The following is a 21,510-nucleotide window of genomic DNA, read 5'->3' as shown; positions in this document are numbered from 1 at the left end:
CTTCCCCCAGGCCCAGGGACGTGGAAAGAGCAGCAGAACAGAAATATTCCAACATGAAAGGGAAATATGATTCCTTCCTCTCCTTTTTCCTCTTTCTTCCTAAGTCTGATCAATTTTGTAAGTGAAACTTGTTATTAAAACTTGAAATTTCTTTTAGGAAAATCTCCAATTAGAAAATTAAATTATTAGTGTCTAAGTGTGGCAGACTGAAAAAACAGAAGCTTTAAGAAATAAAGGCATGTATAGAGAACTGGCCATCATGTGCTGGGTACTAAAGGATGCACTGATCAGGCTCTAATGTGGTACTACAGTGAGAGCCATTTATTTGCCTGTGTGAGCTTAGGCAGCTCTTGAAATCTGTGTCCTCTTTAGAAAAGGGAAATGAACACCCAGGACCCAGATGTTGGTCTCTAAATATCATTCTCCAATAAAAGGTACTGGGGCTCCTTAGAAAAATAGCTGATTTTAGGGCTGAGACAGAAAAAAAATACAAAATGAGCCTAGAACATCTTGTAATGCCAGTGCACCTCCCAAAAAATGGGGCATGTCGAAAGGACACAGGAGCCAAGAAAACTGAAACAACGCAAGCAACAAAATGACAATTAGATTATAACCCAGAATGCAGAATACATATCCATGAGTCCATACTGAATTATATAAATGACTGAAAATTTCTAAATGAGGAAGAAAGGATGAATCTTCCTTACAGAAGATTTCTAAGTAATATATGGAGAGAATCCCCCTTCCAGGAGGTGGAGTTTAATTCCCTCCCCTTGAATGTGGACTACACTTGGGGACTTCCTTCCAAAAAATAGAACATGGAAAGAAAAAAATTACTACTAACCGTAGTTACTACAGTTGACCCTTGAACATGAGTTTGAACTGCATGGGTCCACGTGTGCGTGGGTTTTTTTTAATAAATGTGTAAAGCATTGTAAACATAATGGCCGTCGTGTGTTAGGTACTAAAGGCTGCACTGAACAAGAATTTTCTCTTCCTTAAGATTTTCTTAATAACATTTTCTTATAAATATTAACACTTGATTTGGTTGTTGGATACATTTGAAAGAAATAAATTTTTTATTTAAAAAAACATTTTACTTTCTCTGGTTTACTTTATTGTAAGAATACAATATATAATACATAAAATGTACAAACTACTAATCGACTTTTGGTAAGGCGTCCCATCTACAATAGGCTACTATTAAGTTTTGCAGGAGTCAAAAGTTATACACAAAATTTCGACTGTGCAGGGGATCCGTACCCCTAACCCTTGCATTGTTCAAAGGTTAATTGTACTTTAAAGTGGAGAAACATGGCAAACATAACCTAAATCAAGTGATAAAGGTCATGTTGATATCATGCACCCCTGATATGATGTGATAAGGGCACTTCATGTCTGTGGCATTCTTTTCCAAAATCCATAACCCCAATCTAATCATGACAAAACAAACAAACCCAAAATGAGTGACATTCTACAAATTATATGTTTGGTACTCTTCAAAACTTTCAGGGTCATGAAAACAGGTAGAGTAAGAAATTCAACAGTTCAGAGGAGAAAAGGAGGCCTGACAACTTAATGCATTAAGGTACCCCGGATTTGATCCTAGAACAGAAAAAGAACATTAATGGAAAAACTGGTAAAATCCAGATAAAGTCTATAGTTTAGCTAATAGTATTGTACCAATGTTAATTGTTTAGTTTCTTAGCCTTAACATGATTTTGTTAGATGTTAACATTAAGAGAAGCTGGGTGAAGGGTATACAGGAACTCTGTGTTCTAGCTTTATAATTCTTCTGTATATCTAACGTTATTCAAAAAATAATTTTAAAAAGTGAAATGAAATAAACAATCCAAATAGACTTACATTTATAAAAGAAATTAAATTAATAATTAGTAACATACCAAAACAGAAAGCACCAGGCCCAGATGGGTTCACTAGTGAATTCTACCAAACACTTAGGCAAGAAATTATACCAATTCTCTACAATCTCTTCCAGAAGGTAGGAGAGGGAACAGTTCCTAATATATTCTGTGAGGCCAACATTATTCTAATACCAAAACCAGACAAAGACATTACAAGAAAATTATAGACCAATACATCTCATGAACATAGATGCAAAAATCCACAACAAAATATTAGCAAACTGAATTCACAGTATATAAAAAGAACTATCCACCACAAAGTGAGATTTATCTCAGGTGTGCAAGGCTGGTTCAACATGTGAAAATCAATTAATGTAATCACATTAACAGGCTAAAAAGGAAAAATCACATGTTCATATCAATAGATACAGAAAAAGTATTTGACAAACTCCAACACCCACTTCTGATTAAAAACTCTTAGCAAATTAAGAATAGAGGAATTTTCTCAACTTGATAAAGAACATCTACAAAAGAAAAATAACAACAACAAAACAGACAATGCTAACATCATACTCAATAGTGAGAAACTAGAAGCTTTCCTGACAAGATCAGGAAAGGCAAGGATGTCCCCTCTCACCACTCTTTTCAACATCATACTGCAAGTTCTAGCTAATGCAGTAAGACGAAAAAGAAAAAAAAAAAGAAATGAAAGGTATACAGATTGGGAAGAAATAAAACTTTTTGTTGGCAGATGACATGATCATCTATGTAGAAGATCCAAAGAATCAACAACAGCAACAATAAAAACCTCCTGGAACAACTAACAAGCAATCAGCAAGGTTGCAGGATACATGCAAAAGACAATTATTTTCCTATATGCCAGCAATAAACAAATGGAAGCTGAAATTCAAATATGATGTCATTTACATTAGCACCATCCCCCAAAAATGAAATACTTAGCTATAAATCTAACAAAATATGTACAAAATTTATGAGGAAAACTATAAAATTCTGATGAAAGATGTTAAAGAACTAAATAGATGTTCCATGTTCGTGGATAGGAAGATTCAATATTATGAAAATGTCATTTCTTCTCAGTGTAATCTATAGATTCAACACAATCCAAATTAAAATCCTAGCAAGCTATTTTGTGGATATTGACAAATTGATTCTAAAGTTTATGTGAGGAGGCAAAAGAGCCAGAATAAACAGCACACTATCGGCAAAATCAGGATTGACACTACCTGACTTTAAGACTTACTGTAAAGCTACAGTAATCAAATAGCGTGGTATTAGTGAGAGAACTGACAAATAGATCAGCCGAAGAGAATAGAGAACCTGGAAATAGACCCACATAATCAACAGATTTTTGACAAAGAAACAATGGAGAAACAATGGTTTTTTTCAACAAATGGTACTGAACAACTAGACATCCACATATAAAAAAAAAAAAAGTGAAAATTTGCCATGAAAGTCAATTGTGACAAGAATAAGTGCCCAGCAGTCTGACATTTAGTAAGTGCTCACATTAATGTAATGGGAGGACTTCGATATTCTTAAGTACCCATCTCCACAAGTGTCATGTGAAGGGTACAAATGGTCATGTCAGTCACGCCAGCCCTGCCAATTTGCTGGAAAGGATGCAAGACTAAAGGTACCATTGGCAGACTGGCCTCAGAGACCTCTGCAGCCCTTTGACTTTGTGGATACTTCCCATTACCCCTGTTTGTCCTTGGGTGAATACAGGCCCCTCCTGCAGAGGCCAGACCAGAACTCTCATTTAAGAATCGATTAATGACTCGGGAATAACAAAAGGAAATAAACATATACAGTAACATAAATTTATAAAATCCTGTTTACATATATTTATCTTTATTCCTTTATTTCCATGAGACACACAGCTCATTCAGTGGTTTTAAAATGACCCACATACCAACCCTGTCTTTTGCTCTCACAAAGCCAAAATCCAGTCTTTTAACTTATGGTTTAGGACTACTTACTGTAAATTATTTAGTGAGTCCATTTTTAGAGCTCACAATCTAAAATAAAAACTCAAGATGGCTGAATGTCTAGTTTTCAGGAAAGATTGCTATTAGAGTATCATTTAGATTGTCTGATAAGTTTCATTTCTTAATTCCTAATCTTTTTATTTTATAAATGTGGTTAGTTTCAATGTTAGCTTTTTGTGGGCTGATTAACCTTAAATTGGATAGTTTCTAGGCCTCTTATGTTCCAATAATTAAGACTTTAAGCTATGCACACACTGAAATTCAGATATGAATCATGCACAACCCTATCACTAAGGCACAAGGGAAAGCTTCTCCCCAAATTTTGTAGGGGTACATGGTTTTTCTCACTTAAGTGTGAACATGTCATCTAATGGAGATTATGAGGTCCTTGGCTTCATCTAAAGGTGCTTCAGCCACCTCACTCCCAAGTTTGAGAACCACTGACTTCCAGGAAAGGTTTCCCCAACTCCTCTCTGAATTGTGTCATGTCCCAAAGACAGCAAGCTGGTTTGCAGCTGTCCACTCTCCAGCAATCTTGCCTTCTGAAGCGAGTTTTTCTGAGGACCTACCTTTCCCCAGATCAAAACTGTCTATTCCCTTTTGAGCCACCTCTGCCCAAGGGTATGGCTGTGCCCCTCGGCCACAACAGGACATTGCAGAACACACTACAGAAGTCTGACACTATACACCAGACTCGTACACACAAGATGTATGGATACTTTTGTTCTAGGGTAAATCTGAAGGGAGGGCTCACTGGTTCAACAAAGGTTGAAACCTGTGTCATGCTGTCCAGAGCCAAGGGTATAGTGATACAACTGTGCTGAAACCTACTAAAGAAAGCAAACCCCTACAACATGCAAGGCACGACAGGGACAAGGAGGTCATTCTGGGACAGCAAGGAAAATAAAAGAAAAATCAATGAGCGAAGTCAATGGATAGCTTTCAAGTCATGCAGACCTGCATGTGCACCCTCCAGCTGTGGAGCCTTGAGCACATCTGGCTCAGAGCAGCTACCAACAGACTTTGCCAGATGAGTGGTTGGTGAATGACTGAGCCAGCAAAACCAGTGATGTAATTCTTACCTTGTAGAATGGAGAGTAAGACATAGTGTTATAAAGACACAAGATGTGATAGGTTGGATGTTAATGTTCTGAAGCAAGTTCTGCCTAAACTGGCAGGAACATTTTCGTATCAAGAACAGGAATGTCCAGCACCAGGTTGGGAGGGAGATGGAGGCAGGGCTAGGGGCAGGGCCAGGCACTGAAGTGAAGCGAAGACCCAGAAGCCCGTTCCTGGTAGTTGTTGGGCAGCTCAGACAGCTGCCTCACTCACCATGGTTCTCCCTCTGCCCTGGCTCTCCCGATATTGCTGCCGTTGCCTCCTCCTTCCTTCCTGGCCACTGGCTCCTCAGGGGTCTTGAAGGTGCTGCTCCCAGAGACCCAAGGTGAGCACAAAAGAGCAGACCATCTCCACAGGCAGTGGGAAGATAAGGACCCCCATGAGGGTAAGTGGTACCAGCAGCAGGGGTAGCCAGCATGAGGGAAGATTTGTCCTGGGGCAGGGGGAACCTCCTTCTCATACTGCACCACAGACCAAAAGCAGATGTAAACCCAGGTTCTTGGAGCTTGTTGCCTAGCTCCAACTCTCAGCTTCCCAGCATCTTCCCCTCCCCCACCCACTCAACCTCAGGGATCCCTCTCCCAGCACCCCTCCCTCCCTGCAGTCCACTAAGTCCTTGAGAGCAGGAATTACTCCTAAGTTATTTCTGCGGCAGCAGGGAAGGGCTGCCTATCTTCTCCCTCTCATGCCGTTTCCTTGTACAATGAGTCGTTACAGCCCCTGGGCCAGTGATCTCTTAACTGCCCCCCTAGAGGCTTATACCTAAGATAGGAAGCTACCCTGTCTTTGCAGTATACACGACCTTAAACTAATGGGGTCAAAAACAGGAAAGGCAGAATTCCTGATTTCCAGGGAACCTCAGCCCTCTGCTCTGGCTGATGCTCCCCCTCCTCCATGTTCCCCTCTCCTAGGCTCCCCCGCCCAGCCACACGGCTGAGCTGGCCCAAGCTGAAGAGTTGCCAGAGCAGCAGCTGGAGCTGTACCAGGCCCTGCTGGAAGGGCAAGAAGGAGCCTGGGAAGCCCAGGCCCTGGTACTCAAGATCCAGAAGCTGAAAGAACAGATGAGGAGACACCGAGAAAGCCTGGGAGGAGATGCCTAAGCTTCTCAGCAGTTCCCACTTCACCCTCCAACAGTGAAAATACCTGCCCTGAATCTTCCCGTCAGAACCATACCAGCCCCTCCCAAGCAACTAAGAAAAACTGAAGACACCTCTAGAAAAAGCCAGAAATTAGAAAGCAGTGGGGGGCCATGACTTCTAGTCTTTTTAGTCATATCCCCCACTCTAAACCCTCCCACTGACCTCAGCGCCGCAGCAGGGTATCCAGTCCTTACAGGATGATACCCTGGAGCATGCCCTCAAATAACCTCACCCCGAATCCAATAAAGGGAAGGAGCGCTTACAGACACCACAGACACATGTGTTTTTTAGTTTTGTTAAAAAAAAAAGTTCTGACAAATCAGGAAACGGGGGTTTAGAAGTGGTGATGCAAAAGTCATGGGGTAGGGTGGAATGAGGGATCATCAGGGGTAGGTGGCAGTAGTGTCTCCATCACTCCCACACCTGGTGTCATCTCCTGAAGAGGAACAGACTCACATTCCAGAATGGATGGATAAATCCTCTATCGTGTCTGTTCAACTGAAGAGAAAATATGGCAGTTAGAATAAGACATGAAAAAGAAAAGGTTAAGTTGGCAAAAACACACACACCCATAAGTGCAGATGTCTGCGTAATATGAGGATCCAAAGGATTGACTTGGTGGTGGAGAAACAGAAATAACTGGAAGAAAGACCCCATATAGAAGTCAACTAAACATCCCAACACAGCATCGTGACGGAGGTGGAGGGAGGAGGGAACTGAACTTGTTAAGCATCCATTATATACTATGGGCTTTAAGACAAAAATATTGAGGAACAAGAAGAATTTAAGAGTTGGGGGAGCCTGTTTCTTGTGATCAATACTCACTGTAGGAAGAAATGTCTATCTCATCGGGCAGCTCACTAATATTGACCTCAAAGCGATCTTGCACATCATTCAGGATCTTGGCATCATTCTCATCTGACACAAACGTGATGGCCAAACCCTTGGTGCCAAACCGGCCTGCTCTAGCCACCTAAAAGGAAAAGGAAGGTAGGACTGAAGACCCCAAAGAAGGAAGACACCAAAAAGGAGGGATGAAGACGTAAGGTATAAAGATAATAGAAAATAAGAATGGAAGAGGTCACTGGGAGGGCCTTGTGGGTGTGGGGCTTACCCGATGCAGGTAGGTGTCAGAGTCCTCAGGCATGTCGTAGTTAAATGCAATGTTCACCCGCTCAATGTCCATGCCTCGGCCAAATAGGTTTGTTGCCACAAGAATTCGTCGTTGAAAATCTTTAAACTGCTGATACCGAGAAAGCCTTCGTGAGAAAGGAAATCAGAAAAATGTTGAGAGTCTCTTCTCTCAATGGTCTTTTTCCTTCCAAGGATACAAAACACCCTCCTCATCTCCAACTCACCTCTCCTCCTGGGGCATCCCACGGTGGATGGCAATGGCTGGGAAGTTCTGCTCCACGAGGAGCTGGGCCAGGGCAATGCAGCGCTGCACAGACTTCACAAAGATCACCACCTGTTTGTGTGTGTGTGCATGCGTGCCGAAGAGATGTGGGTTCATGTGAGAGAGACTGTATTTAAGAGTTGTTTTCAGTAATTACATTGTTCTAATAGAATTCCTTAGTCCCTATATTTCCTCTTCTGCTCTAAATATAGCTTTACCCTAATTCTAAAAAGCTTTTCATGCAAATAAACCATTTAACAGGTAGTGATGGAATGCTGCTCCTCAGTAAACAGTACAAGAAACAAATTTAAGAACTTAACAGGATCAAAATGTTTCAGGACTTTTATCACCTTATTAAAACTCTTTAAGAATTTTTTTTGAGGTTTATGTACTGAGGTTTTTATTGAGTACCTGTGCAACTATGAGACAGAAAAGCAGTTCTCATCTTGCTCATATTCAGCTCCAAAAGACATTTATATTCTCATTTACAATAATTTCACTTAAGAAAATTTCTCCCTAAAGAAGCTGTGGCACATTTATACGATGGAATATTACTCAGCCATGAAAAGAGATGAAATACTGCCATTTGCAACATGGATGGACCTTGAAATAATCATACTAAGCGAAATAAGCCAGACAGCGCTGAAAATCATATGAGATCAGTTGTATGTAAAATATAAACTTAAAAGCAACAAATGAACATGACAGAGACACATGGACAATGGACTAGTGGTTACCAGAGGGGAGTGGGGAAGAGGGAGAGGGAAAAAATAAAATGTTAAAAAAACAAATAATTTCTCTACCATTTTCTCATACCATGTATGTGGTTTCCTCAATAAGGTACTGAATACAGGTTTCTCTTACAGTTGGAGACATGTTCATCCCCCCCCACTAGAACTTAAACAACCGACCTGGTTGAACTCAAGGACATCCAGAAGGTCAAAAAGCTTCCGATTCTTCTCGTTGTCCTTCAGTTTCACGTAGTACTGCTGCAACCCATGCAGGGTTAGCTTCGTCTCATCATCCACGAAGATCTCCATTGGCTGGGGGAGGGGGGAAGGGGCAGGGAACGGGAGGAGGGCAGAGTGGGGGGGTTAAACCTGGGGGGGGTGGAGTAAGCTGATCTCCAATACACCCCATGGGGGGATGGGGAGAAGAGAGAAAATTGAAAACTTCATCCCGCCCATCCAAAACACCCAGATTTTATTATGGTCTCTTCCATATTAGATCTAATTTCTTTCCTATCATTGGAACTCTAAGACTGCCCAACTGAAAACTCAAGGAAAAGGAACTGCAAGGAGAAAAAGGAGCAGTGAAACCACCCAAAGGCAAGATGCCATTACCTCAAATGGAGATGAAGAAAAAAAACAATGGAAGAAGATTCTCAGAGAGAATATGATCTAAACACCTGAGGAATGACTGGATATACTGATTCGAGATCACAATAATTCCATCACAGCAGGTGTTAAGAAAATGAGGGAGAGGACAAGGACTGCTCCATTTGAGTATTCTCTCAACTAGGAGAATCAGATCCACGTTAAGGTGGAATGCTACAATGGACACAATCGAAAAGCCATGAAAAGAGAAGCAAAGATTACTCAAGGTGAGTAACAACTTGCCCTTGATCACAAGGGAATAGTTTCAGATGAGAATGGTCTCTTAACTAAGAATCCAACCATCTGCAGTTACATGGAAGGTATCAGTAAAGCTGTGCTAAGAAATTCAGAATTGCAGATATGCATTTATCTTTTTTAAAAAACCAAAACAACCCTTGAAGGGGAGGAAGGTAGCCATAAAAAAAAAAAAAAGATAGAAATTGACACAAGACCCAATTCCAGAGCCCAACTTTCCTAGCAGGCTTCACTGACTTGGGGACATAGTTAACATCAAGACCCGGGACCCAAGATTTTGGGAAAAGAAGTGCATGGGAGACACCAGAAGCCGGATCGCAGAAGGCAGGCTTTCCGAAAAGAAGTTCCACAGCCTCCTTCACATCTAATTGCCCCCCTAAGGACAAGGAGGGGTTATCATCCATGAGAAGGAGCAGGGCAGGGATGTTAACAACACACTCCACTGCTCACAGAACGGGCCCACCCAGCCCCAAACCCTAACACCCACATAGTTACATCCAAATGGAGTTCCTCACTTCGCCTTTCCTATGCCCCTCTTCCCTGAGCACTAAATAAAAGAAAAAAACCTACCACCCCATTCAGGACAACCCTCCCCACCCCAACACATATGAAGGGAAAGGAGGGGTACAGCACGCCTTGGGTTCAGGAAAAAAACCGGGAACGAAAAAAGAGGCTGGTTTGGTCCTCGGCTTCCTGGTCAGGTTTCCCCGCGGCCTCCGCTGCCGCCATCCACCGCTGGGTGCTGTCCACATTCCCCCGCCGCGCCACGGTGCTTCTCTGCTGCTGGCTCACATCGGCCGAGGTTCCAGATGGGTGCGAGGAGGTACGGGTGGGAAGGTGTAGGGGACCGGGGACTGAGGTGCCAAAGGCCCCCACCCCTGGAGGTGGGGAGGGAGCGGAATCATTTGTGCTGTTTGCTCTTCTTTTGGACATGCCCTGCCATCTGTCTGTCCCTCTCTTGCTCTCCTGCCACCGGGAGGTTACGAGTTTTGGGGGCAGAAGCCTCCAGTTGTATGCTCGATGCCACCTTGAGGGTGAGTGGCTGTAGGGGATATGTAGGAGACGATGGGTGGGTGGTAGGGCAGACAATTCTGCCCTCCCCCCAAAAAAAGAAGAGGTTCAAAAATGACATGATTAAAAAAAAAAGTCGAACACTACCCGCTCTCACGTTAACCCGACCAAGTCTTCCGGCATTTCCCTGGCACCCGCGCAGACCCTAATACTAGCTGTCTCTGCCTCTGTGTCTCTTCAAGGAGTCATCGCTCCCAGATGGGCATGTGCCCCCTTCTTGGCGCTTTAAGGACAAGGGAGTCTGGAGGAAGAGGGCACGGAAGGGGAGGAGGCAGTGGGCAGGGAGTGGAGGAAGAGAAGGTAGAAGGGTATTTACGTCTTGCATGAACTTGCGGCAGACTGGACGGATCTCTTTGCTCAAGGTAGCACTGAACATCATGACCTGCTTCTCATGGGGGGTCATGCGAAAAATTTCCTGGACATCCCGACGCATGTCTACAAAAAAAAGGAAAAACATTTTAAGAGAAAAAGCAGCCTTTGTGATAAACAAAAACCAGAAATAGGCTTCCTAATGAGGTAAAGACTGATGGAAATGGGGAGCAAGAGAATCATTTCAAGGGAAGATTTGCCTCAGGTCTGTCTACTCTATTTTCGCCAAACCTCATAAAATCACACCCACAGTAACAATACAATGGAAAGAGAAATGAATTTGGAATAAAGATTTGAGATCAGGTACCAGCTGTGTTTTGACCAGGCAAAAAAATATGATGAAACCCCAAAGCCCACAACTATGAAACAGAGATAGAATCAAAGAGACAGAGGCACCCAATGATAAGACCTTTAAAAAACACTTTACCAGGCCCTTCTCCCCAAGCCCCAGCTGTCTACAAATACCACACACCTATCATATTCCAGCTGTTAAGAGTCCATTCCATGTTTCCTCTGGATCGCTTTCCTATCCAGTCAAGCAAGTATGACATCTCTACCTGGAGCCTAAGAACTCACCATCTAGAATAGGCAAAGATCATTTGGAATGACTGGTCCCTAGCGCTATGTCCATCCCCACTTTCTTTCGCCAAATTTGAATTCTTATAGGAAATTTTCCTTAATCCCACTTAGCATACTCGAACACTAAGCCACACAAACTCCCAGTAACACTCTCCCCATTAATCCTAGAACTATAAATGCTCATGATATATGCTATACTGAGAATGTCAGAAGGATAAACCGTCTCTTCCTTCAGTTTAGTATCTCCCCAATGACACCCAACATAGGAATCTATAAAGGAAAGGGTGATGGCATACCTAATGCCCAAGATCAGCAAAGTCCCTCCTCTCAAACATAAAGAAACATCTATCACAGAAAGGAAGAACACAGAACCATTCCCCCTGAGCACCAAGGCTGCTTAAAAAGCATAACAAAGACTAACCAAGGAAGCCAGAGCCATCAGTCATGGGTGATAGATTAAGAGTCATCCTAGCACTAAAGTGCTCCTGTATCAAATAAACATCATTTGGCTCCAAAAGGCAACTTCCAGATCACCACCTCAGTCCCAGCACTGCCACTCACCGAGCTGTTCAAGCATCTTATCACATTCATCCAAGATAAAGTGTTTAATGTGTTTGAGGTTGAGGCTCTTATTCCGAGCTAGGGCTAGGATGCGGCCAGGGGTTCCCACGACGATATGCGGGCAGTTCTTCTTCAGCACCTCTTCATCCTTCTTGATAGACAGACCACCAAAAAACACTGCGACCTGCCAACCCAGGAGAAGAGTACCCCACAATGAAGCAGTGATTCCAATCTTCCCGGCTCCCATCCTTTCAATTAATCAAAACCAATTCTTAGAACATCGGAGCTAAAAGGAACATCAGAGGTCATCTAATCTAAAATTATCATATCCCCTAAACATTGAAGCTAAGAAACAAAACTGACTTGTCCAAAGTTACATGGCTAATCTGGGCAGTCAGGACTAGCATTTAGTTCTTCTTGACTTAATCAAACAATGTTCCTATAACTCTAAGGCCAGGCTTCCTTGTAAGAATGAGAACAAGAAATCACCAGTGTCAAGTACTACCAAAAAGTTGATGCAACATCAAGTTTTCCTAACTCAACCCGGATTTTTTAAACTCTTTAAACAAATCCTATGAAATTACTGATTGAGGCTAAATGTATTACTCCATGTTAAAACCATCAGGGGAATGGCTGTTGAGAATCAGGGACTTAGTACAGCATCAAGTAACACCAAAAACTGCTTTCTAAGGGATCAGACTGTCCTATAGCAAACCTAAAACCAGTAATTCTATAGTAAACCTAAAATCACTAAATGTGGGACAACCACGTTTACAACAAAACAGGAGGTACACAGCATCTCCTATGAAGAATTCTTGCCAAAAATGTTTAAGTTGAATTAGCTTAGCTTTCAAACACAAATTTCAGTTTACAGGGATTATCAGGAGGAAAGAACAAGCTAAACACCACCATAGGGGAGCAACCAAATAAATCCAAAGATAAGACCTTCTGTAGAACTGGCCCAGCCTCCTCAAATCACTGCAGCGTAATTTTGAGGAAAAGAAAATGTCATGACAATTTGTATTTGATGCTGACACCAGTAACACTGGCAAAAAGGTGATGAGCTGGACTTATAGAGGAAGTGCAATCCTAGCTCACCACAGAGCTCAATAATAAATGTTTCCATAGTTATTACAATGGTTTTCAAATTTTAGAATCAACCTAAACAAGACTAGTTGGCGAAAAAAATAGAAAACTTGCATTGACACAGACAATGTAATAAGAAAAGTACACAAAACACAGATATCTATGTATACATGGCAAACCATATTTAAAGAGTTAAAATAGTTTCAAATGCCAGAATGTAAACAAGCTAAATACATCATGACTAAATACATCTTTCATTAAATTAAAAAGGCCTAAAAGTTGATAACTTGAGGAAACAGTGCCTAATACGTGGTTTCATAGAACCATTAGAACTTAAAAAAAAAAGTTAACACATGATTATCTTCTATGAAGTAGGACTAGACATGGGAGAACAGCAATCTTTTAATTATAAGGCCTTGCAGATTACTGAAGCATTTTTACTATGCACGGGCACTAATACTACTTCCTTTTTTAAAATTATTTTCAGTTTACAGCTGAGACTCAAACATTCCTAGTTCCTTTAAAATGTAAAAACAGAAGAGAAAACTAACAATCTGAACAAAAGTACTATTCTTGACCCCATCCCAGCAAAGAGAATAGAAGTTATATACATCAAGGCTATATAATGGAGAACTCAAGCCAATTCTGTTGTGGTCCCCAGACCTTTTCCAATTTCCTGCCACTTTAAAGCCTCAAAATTCACACATCACACTAGAGACATTTTGGAGTTTCCAGCCTTCTCTTGCCATACACCCCAAAATTCTCAAACTGTCAACCAAAGCACAGTGAAATGATTCAAAGTCAACGTAAAGAAGCTGGAAGTTGCCACCCTGAACAAGCCCGATCCCGTCTGATCTCGAAATTTAAGCAGGATTGGGCCTGGTTAGTACTTGGATGGGAGACCACCTAGGAAGACCAAGTGCTGTAGGTATGTTTAAAAAAAAAAAAAAAAGTTGGAAGCAAGACGTCGGTCTTGTGGTAAGCATCTTCCATAGCCCAATTATGCAGTCTCCTGCTGCACAAGTATATTTACACTATGTGTTTAAAAAAACCAAGCCAAACCAAAGATTCTCCAAAATTAGAATATAGCAAGCATCCTAAATAAGTCCTAGAATATAAATCTCTTATACACCAAAGTTTGCAGGAACTTATTATTTTATGTAAATAAGGTTCGTATATAGATATTTAACATCTTTAAGACATGAAGACTGCTGCTCTACAAGTCTCCAATGCATCCAACACCCCACACCCTTACTCTCCCAGGTCTCTTTACCCTGGCTTACCTTGACATTGGGCATGTATTTAGAGAAGCGCTCATACTCTTTGCTAATCTGAAAAGCCAACTCCCGAGTGTGACACATCACCAGAACAGACACCTTGGGAGGGAAACAGATGAAAACAGTCAATATTTCCCTTCACTATCCCCTCTGGGTAAGTAACTGTCACCAGGCAGATGATAAATAACTTCGATTCTGAGATCTAAATCATTAACCCCATGATTACTACAAAATATTCCCGTGGCCTTCAATTTCGGGTGACAGAGGCCATCTTAACAACAAGTATTCACGGCTCTGAACATATCATGTAGCTGAAGCACCCTGCCTAAACATTCCAACCAAAATGCCCTCCCCAGTATTCTCCCCAACTGTACCTGCCCAGTAACTGGCTCCAGCTGTTGCAGTGTGGCCAGCACAAACACTGCTGTCTTTCCCATGCCTGACTTGGCCTGGCACAGAACATCCATTCCCAGAATGGCCTGAGGGATGCACTCATGCTGGACTAAAAGTACGGGAGTAAAAAGATAAATTAGGCTTCGGTTTAAGGTTATCCCCAGGTAACGTTTTTCACCATGCCAAACCCATTTCCCACCACTCAACTCTTAAGTGGTTCTTGTCAACTTCTAGACCTTTCCTACTTCCCTGCTCCCTCAATCAAATTCACCTTCTAATCAGACCCTCCTAGCTCCTTCTAGCTTTAGCCTCCTCCTACTCCTACTCCAACCCCACCCCAACCCAACAATCCATTTGCACCTACCAATAGCTCATCTTTGGTACTCCTGGCTCTGTCCTTATTGTCCTTAATAATCCATGACACATAATACCTACGACAGGCCATTTCTCTTACATGTAACCCTACAACCTTGAACTAAATGAAGAACTTGGTCTGACTCAGAATCCAGCCAGTAATAACGGTTTCCAGAGACCAGAGTTGTCCTGGCCTGAAAGAGAACTAGACGTGCAACCAGCTCCACTCCACAAATTTAAAATTACAGGTCAAAGTGACAAAACTAAAAACTAGAAGACAAGGAGAAAAACCAGTCACAAGAACAAATAGCAGACCTCTTAAGTTGCTTTTGGATCACCAGCACTTTCCTGCTACCATGAAAAAAAGACCAACCTGTATTAACCTCTTCTATCACTAAAAATAACTTTTAGTATTTCCAGAACTTATTTCCCGGTCTACCCTAAATATAAATCTGTATCACTGAAAAACCATGAACACATCTGTTTCTAGTATCTTTAAGCACCTAATGAGTACTCTCTGCCCAAGAAAATTTACCTTCAGATGGATGCTCAAAGCCACAGTCAACAATAGCCCGGAGCAACTCTGGCTTGAGCAGGAAGTCACGAAAGCCAGAGCTATGGATAGAGACGTAGGAGCCCTTAACGTCCTTCTTGGCAGTAGCCTCAGTCCCATCTCCCCCAGCTGCTGTCTCCACTTCATCATCTTCATAGTCCAAGAGCTCATTGTCCACATCGTTCTCTGCCATAACTGGGCCGGCAAAGGGAGAAGGGGAGGGGTCTCTGGTTGGGTTCACGCAGAATAAGTGAAAACAAGGAAAGTGGAGGCTTTAGGAATAGAGATACAGTAGTTTCCCACAAAAGAACTGGGGAGGGGGGGGGGGGGGGGTTAAAAAAAAAAAAACAGAAAAAAAGTCTTATCAGTCATTCGAAAAGGCTTCACCACCTCTTTTCCATCCCACACCCTTCCCACTTTCCCTAAACTATGAATCTTTTACCTGGCAATAAATATAACAAAAAACACAAAACATAAAAGCAAACATAATACAGGGAACGGGAAAGACGGTTCCAGGGGAGGTAGTTAGGTCACAGGTTCACAACAAGATTAGGTTCGGAGGAGAAATCTTCAAAGAGGAAGATCAATTCATAAATTACTGTTCTGTAAATACTAATAGCGAAAAAAAAAAAAACAACAACAGATAACAAGCAGAATATAAATAATGACTTAGAAGTGGAGAATAGAGATGAAGAGAAGTCCTGAAAAATTCTCAAAGAAGACTTTCTGCTTTCCCTATAATCTCAAGGTGTCAACCCCTAACACAGCAGCCATCAGTCAAGGGTGATAGATTAAGGTCATCACTGCACACCGCTCACTTCTCAAAATGAAAACATCATGTGGCTGCCATTCACTCCTCACAGCTCACCAGCCTCCCCCTCACTCCTCAGTAACCTCCTTCTGGGGCTTAAGAAATCCCTGTGTAATAAGTGGACAGCAGGAGAATAAAAGAAATGGCTCAGTCGGAAAAAGTATTCATCTCTCTATTATACGATGAATAACATAATAACTAGGAAGACCGCTCCAGCTTTAGCAGAACTTTTACCAAGCGGCCTCACATCACTGTTACATTACTCCTCGGTGAAACTCGCACAATGACATCACTCAAAAACATTTGGAAACCGCTCCAAATAAACGTAGGCAAAGAGAGGTAAGATAAGTCCAACCAGGCCCAGAAGCCAGCTCCTCCTATTCCTACCAGGACCCAACGGAAAAGAAAGGTGAAGAAGCCCGACCTCTACAAATGCCCAGGACCAGAGGACGTCCTAGCGCCGCCTCTCATCATCGCTAGAGCTTCCAGCAAACGAGGGGCTCACCGGAGGAACCAAAAGCAAAGGAAACACAATGGCGCCGAGGCCACCATCTTGTATTGGGCCCCTCTAAATTCCCTACCTCCGCCCAAGAGCTCTTTGGTCTCGAAAGGGGTGCAATTAATGAAACTAACGACAGAACTAGGCCCCAGCGACCAGACTATACCCTGTAAAAGGGGTATCAGGAGCTCATGCGATAGGATAGCTGCAGAGAAACGCAGATGTAAATGGATAGTACTGAAAACCAGACCTCACCTGAACAAGGAGAACGCATATGGCGGCGGAAAGAGAGACGAAGAAGGGAGTCCGACTTCACTTCCGGTCCCAGCTTCCCTCTACCCGGGCCTCTGCCTTCTCGGCTGCCAGCGCGCAAGCGCGAGGGACGGAAGAAGGCCCTTCCACGGTTCCGTAGTTCCGCGCGCTCTGGGGTTGCCTCTAGAGAATGCCTGCCTGGAATTTTTTTTTAAAGCCACTTCTAACTCCTCTGCTATTGTCGGTAAAAACAGGCATAAAAGAAACTAGCATCCACTCCCACTGATACCTTTTTCTCTTATCTTGCTCTTTTCCACGTCCCTCGCCTCTTCGTTTAGGTTCTCGCCACGCAGGTCATCTTTCTCGGCACCTCTCTGCAGCGAAGGACAGGGCTGGCGGGCACTGCGAGTTCCCACGGGGTCCTTGGCCCAGTAGTCAAGGTTACCTGGAGGCGGCCGCGCTGGTGCTAGGGATCGTCAGGCCCCAGTTGAGGGGAGGGAGTGATTGGTTCCGGGGGTTGGGAGAGGCCGTACCTTTACCCTTTCCCTAACCGTGAGGACCAGGAACTGGCATTTGCCCAAAAATAATGATGGCCGATGTATCAGATTCCCCAAGGGTCCTAAGATGATGGGCATGCAAGTCAACGTGTTCTGAATCCACTAAGTGGAAGATGGGGTCTAGATTCTTCCCTAAGTGTTAAATGATAGGGCTTGAGGGTTATGCGACATTCCATAAATTTTGTTAATGTGACCAGAATGTTCTTAGCCCCGGTCCCAACAGCCCCATTGTTCAACCAGGATTTTTTTTCCTGAATAAAAGATTTGATACCCCTGTCTTTGATATGCTATAGAAGTCAGATTTGATGTCTGCTGCTTAACAAAAATGACAAAAACGTTTGGCCTTTTACCTGTTATTACACTTAACCATTTAATACTAAGGAGTGGGTACCATTATTCCCATTCAATAGACAAGCACAGACTTAGAGAATAAAGCAGCATGTTCAAAGTAATGCAGTTAGTGAGGTGAAAGCCAGAATGTAAACACCTCTAATTATCTATTGTATCTTGCCTCCCATCTTAAAGAATTTGGTTAATAAATGCCCTTCGGATTACCTCGTTTGTTCAAGTTCTTGGGGAAGCAGGCTTGTTTTCTGTGGCCAAGAGAAATACAGTAAGTGATCCAAGGATGGTGTCATAGAAGGGCAGTTTTGCCGACCCTAAGTATTGATTTATTCAACAGTATTTATCCTCCCTACCCTGTCCAAGTGCTATCATCCTAGGATCTAGGGACACACCAGTGAACTGCCCTGTCATCACAGAATTAACAAGAGAGACAACACACAAACATAAATATGTCAAGTAGTAATAAGTGTTATTAGACAAATAAAGCAAGGTGATAATGGAGAAAATAAATTGGTATAAGCATTGCTGAGAGTTAAAATAGAGCCGGTCGCCACAACAGAGTCAGTGGCCATTGAGAAAGTGTCCATCGAGTGCCTCAGTTCTCAGAGCTGCTATTAAATTGCTAAACTCAGTTCAAGGTGGAGTTATAAACATCCTGGAACAACTGCTGCATTGATAGTTGGACCTTACCTCCTTCCAGTAGTTTTCACCTCTCTCATTTACATGTTGGAACTAACTAATCCATTAACCTAGCCAGCAATTTTTCATTCGCATGTTTTTTACCTCTATAAAACCTGCCTTTCTTTGTTCTCTGAGAGCAGTTGGAGTTGTTACCTGAATCTGCATCTATCAGAATGGGATTGCAGCCTTTTGGCTCAAAGAAATACCTTCATACAGAATGAGCCTCTTCTTTGGTTAACAAAGGTTAAGGGACAGAGTGCTTGTTCCTACACTCCAGCTTTTTTCTCTACAGTTGCCATCTATAGTCCTCAAGTTCCCAAACAAGGAATCACATATGTTTCTCACTTTAGAGAAATAATAACATATTATTTGCTATTTCTCCAACAAGTTTCAAAGGGCAGTCCTTTGGGGTGTTTGGGTAATATGTAAACAAGACACAAGAGTGACTGTAAAAGAAATGAGGAAGCAAAAGGAGGTTGCTTCCACCCATCAATTGATTTGCCCATAGTTATTTTATTGACACTTTTTTATTGTTACAAAAGAAGTCCATGCATACGAGAGGACATAGCATCACTTCAGATCTCAGGAAGCAGCGACCATCAGATAGGTCTTTGGGTGAATAAGAAAAAGGAGAAATCCAATAAAGAGAAATACTAACTTAGAGAGACTAAGAAATGCAACATCTTCCTGGAACCACAGAAAGGGACTATATAGGAACATGTCATCTTTTCAGGGATCATAAGGTCTCTGGGGAAAGAGAAGTGGGAAGAAGCAATTCTTCAGAGAATTATTAGGGTCACAGAATGAATGAGCAGAATTAGAGAGCCATAGACAAAAGTGAAGAAATAGCTGTGTTTAGGTTTTGGCAGGTGGGCAGGGAGTGGTAATAATATCACAGGGTTACCATTAATTGAATCACAGCTACTACGTGCCAGACACCATGCTAGGCTCTTTACAAAATAATTAATTCCTAATCACTGCAACAACCCTAAAAGGTAGATATTATTATTCCAGTCTCACAGAGGAGGACAATGAGGCTACAGCTTGTCCTGGTCGCACAGCCAACAAATGGCAGGGTCAGGAGAGGGAGTCTAATCTGCCAGGCTCTGGAATCAGGATGTTTTTTACATCTCTAATTCTCCATGCTGCAAATTTCATAGAGAAGTTGGGCAGGGGTGACTTGGGAGTCTACAAGGTACCGTTAAAGAATAATAAGGAGATTCAGGTCTGAGCAAGATACTTATAAGAAGAAGAATTATCAGGTCCAGCCTCCTAGAATTTCTGGGAAATGGAAAAGAGAGTAGGATTACAGTGGAAGTGATTTTGATTTGGGGATTTCTTTGAGGGAGGGAACTGGCAGGAGGAGTCAGCCCTAGGTTGGGTCCTAGGCAGCAATCCGGTAGTTAGGGTGGACCTGGGGCCTGACATCACAGACCATACCAAGAAGCTGAGCCAGGATGCGTTCGCGGTTTTTCTGCTGGGAGCTCTGCATGCCCTGCACCTGGCGCCTTGTAGCCTGCTCCACTTCGGTAGACAGGTTCCCCTGGGAGCCCATGGCCTGGGTAGGGTGGGGCGGGGGGGAGTTGAGAAAAGGTAAAAGAAAGAAAGGAAGAAACAAAAAGAAGGATCCAGGCATGTAGAGGGACAGATCCTGGAGTAAGGCCAGGAAGAAAGGCCTTCTCCAAAACCAACCCCATATCACAGAAACATTCAGACACCAAAGAGAGCAACATAAGCCCCTTTACTCTAAGACCTGACATTCAACTTCATCCTAAAACATATTATACAATCCCTACCATCTCACCACCCAAGACCATTGAACTCTACCCTCCACCCCAAATGTCAACATACTCCATACAGACTGTGGCAATTCCCCACAAGCTGTACAAGTCCTTCAAAACATCCAGACTCTCTTACATATCACAAAGTTGACCAATGTCATTGTTCTCACCAGGATCCCCCTCTGTCCTTTACCATTTTATTTTCTTGTAGAATCACCCTATACACACCTCGACAGATGCACCCATCCATTTGCACCCCGGCGTGCCATCCCAACTCTCCCACCACTCACTGCCTGCTGCTTGCTCTGGAATTCTTGTTCTCGCTCTCTGCGGTATTGCTCCACTTCCATCTGTGCCTCCTCCTTTGCCTGCTTCAGACGCCGGGCCTTCCCTGGAGGCAAAAAAAAGGACAGGGGATGGGGGTAACCCGCACAAAAGGTGATAGTAGGGGTCAGTCATTTCTAGAAAGTTATCCTGCCTTCTCTCAGCTAACCAGGTGCTAGATTTTAACACCAGCCATTTCTTCTCTCCTAATCAGCCACCCCAGGTCCCAGCTCTCTCCCCACAGGTCTTGGATTTTCCTAGGGACTCAAATGTTTGCAGTCCACCCACCCGCAATTTTCTTTCCAGATTCCTAAGGGAGGGAGGAGGAGACTCACTCTTTCTGGCATCTGCCACCTTCTCAGCTGCGCGTTTCTCCGCTTGCAGGAGCTGCTGGATACCCTGGGATTGACTGGCCATTTCTGTCGTTATGGCTGATGCTGTTTCAGATGCTACCAAGGTACCAAAAGGCTCCCGCCCCACCCGCCACCGCCTACTTCTCTTCTTCCAGCTCGATGCTGCAGTCCTCCACTACTCCTGGGTCTTAATGCTCCCCTTCCTGCTCCACCTGCTGTACCGGGTGTCTTCACCAAACTGATCCTCCCAATCAGTGATGGCTGGTCCTCCTCTCCCACCTCTCATTCTGGCAGTACCCAGAAGGACCGCTTGGGGACAGCAGACACCAGACCCAGAACTGCCCGCTCACATCGCCAAGCGCAGAGCTTTCCCAGTCAGAAGGTCTAGGAGTGAGGGCAGGGGAGAAGAGCAGTATTTGGGAGAGGAGGCATAGAGGGGTTGAGAATGGAGTGATAAGGTAAGGAAGTCATCGTGCGTGATGCGTTGGGTAAAGAGTATGGTGGG

The 21,510-nt window shown here is 43.1% G+C and overlaps 4 protein-coding genes, 2 non-coding genes and 1 pseudogene across 7 annotated transcripts in view; 3 read left to right on the top strand and 4 right to left on the bottom strand.

The window, feature by feature from the left end:
• Nucleotides 1-4,302: 4,302 nt before the first annotated feature.
• MCCD1 (mitochondrial coiled-coil domain 1) lies at nucleotides 4,303-6,271 on the top strand. Its single transcript, XM_006904681.3, is given in 2 exon segments — nucleotides 4,303-5,378; nucleotides 5,905-6,271. Coding segments are annotated over 2 exon segments (360 nt in total). The 5' UTR covers nucleotides 4,303-5,207; the 3' UTR covers nucleotides 6,094-6,271.
• Nucleotides 6,272-6,405: 134 nt separating this feature from the next.
• On the bottom strand, nucleotides 6,406-17,389 carry DDX39B (DExD-box helicase 39B). Of its 2 annotated transcripts, XM_006904673.3 has the most exons (12): nucleotides 17,254-17,385; nucleotides 16,968-17,162; nucleotides 15,385-15,712; nucleotides 14,477-14,604; nucleotides 14,109-14,201; nucleotides 11,740-11,923; nucleotides 10,547-10,665; nucleotides 8,440-8,571; nucleotides 7,491-7,600; nucleotides 7,247-7,391; nucleotides 6,958-7,105; nucleotides 6,406-6,630 (listed from the first exon to the last, which is right to left on the bottom strand). In XM_006904673.3, the coding sequence occupies exons 3-12, from the start codon at nucleotides 15,593-15,595 to the stop codon at nucleotides 6,614-6,616; spliced, it is 1,287 nt and encodes a 428-aa protein (XP_006904735.1). In that variant the 5' UTR covers nucleotides 15,596-15,712; nucleotides 16,968-17,162; nucleotides 17,254-17,385; the 3' UTR covers nucleotides 6,406-6,613. The 2 variants fall into 2 exon arrangements, 1 of the variants encoding a protein (XP_006904735.1); XR_003045992.1 differs by lacking the exon at nucleotides 6,406-6,630 and having other exon boundaries at nucleotides 6,963-7,105; nucleotides 7,491-7,655; nucleotides 17,254-17,389.
• On the bottom strand, nucleotides 11,612-11,688 carry LOC112478995. The gene has a single exon (XR_003046017.1). It is a non-coding gene; the product is annotated as a small nucleolar RNA SNORD83 (small nucleolar RNA).
• On the top strand, nucleotides 13,640-13,756 carry LOC112478981 (annotated as a pseudogene).
• On the bottom strand, nucleotides 16,171-16,246 carry LOC112478992. Its single transcript, XR_003046015.1, has one exon. It is a non-coding gene; the product is annotated as a small nucleolar RNA SNORD83 (small nucleolar RNA).
• A 1,651-nt stretch (nucleotides 17,390-19,040) lies between the features above and the next one.
• ATP6V1G2 (ATPase H+ transporting V1 subunit G2) lies at nucleotides 19,041-21,356 on the bottom strand. The gene is made up of 3 exons (XM_006904672.3): nucleotides 20,988-21,356; nucleotides 20,619-20,719; nucleotides 19,041-20,105 (listed from the first exon to the last, which is right to left on the bottom strand). Exons 1-3 carry the CDS (start codon nucleotides 21,067-21,069, stop codon nucleotides 19,932-19,934), a joined length of 357 nt encoding a protein of 118 aa, XP_006904734.1. The 5' UTR covers nucleotides 21,070-21,356; the 3' UTR covers nucleotides 19,041-19,931.
• The window catches only part of NFKBIL1 (NFKB inhibitor like 1), an 8,718-nt gene continuing 8,553 nt past the window's right edge, over nucleotides 21,346-21,510 (top strand). The window contains exon 1 of the mRNA XM_015588751.2: nucleotides 21,346-21,463. The gene's annotated coding sequence lies outside the window, so the exon portion shown is untranslated. The remainder of the gene's footprint in view (nucleotides 21,464-21,510) is intronic.

The sequence above is a fragment of the Pteropus alecto genome, unplaced genomic scaffold (genome assembly GCF_000325575.1).
Source record: "Pteropus alecto unplaced genomic scaffold, ASM32557v1 scaffold400, whole genome shotgun sequence".
NCBI lineage: Eukaryota > Metazoa > Chordata > Mammalia > Chiroptera > Pteropodidae > Pteropus > Pteropus alecto.
The sequence above is the reverse complement of the archived record's forward strand: the minus strand, read 5'-3'. Positions and strand labels throughout refer to the sequence as shown.

What these genes read in the sequence shown, in the direction of transcription:
- DDX39B (XM_006904673.3), bottom strand. Translation starts at nt 15,595, where the DNA reads ATGGCAGAGAACGATGTGGACAATGAGCTCTTGGACTATGAAGATGAT. An exon ending in GCCGCAAGTTCATGCAAGAC is followed by an intron (nt 8,572 to 10,546) that starts GTAAATACCCTT and finishes CCCCTCCCCCAG; the next exon opens with CCAATGGAGATCTTCGTGGA. An exon ending in GGGATGCCCCAGGAGGAGAG is followed by an intron (nt 7,392 to 7,490) that starts GTGAGTTGGAGA and finishes TTTCTCACGAAG; the next exon opens with GCTTTCTCGGTATCAGCAGT.
- ATP6V1G2 (XM_006904672.3), bottom strand. Translation starts at nt 21,069, where the DNA reads ATGGCCAGTCAATCCCAGGGTATCCAGCAGCTCCTGCAAGCGGAGAAA. An exon ending in GGTGGCAGATGCCAGAAAGA is followed by an intron (nt 20,720 to 20,987) that starts GTGAGTCTCCTC and finishes TTTTGCCTCCAG; the next exon opens with GGAAGGCCCGGCGTCTGAAG. An exon ending in TCCAGAGCAAGCAGCAGGCA is followed by an intron (nt 20,106 to 20,618) that starts GTGAGTGGTGGG and finishes CACCCTACCCAG; the next exon opens with GCCATGGGCTCCCAGGGGAA.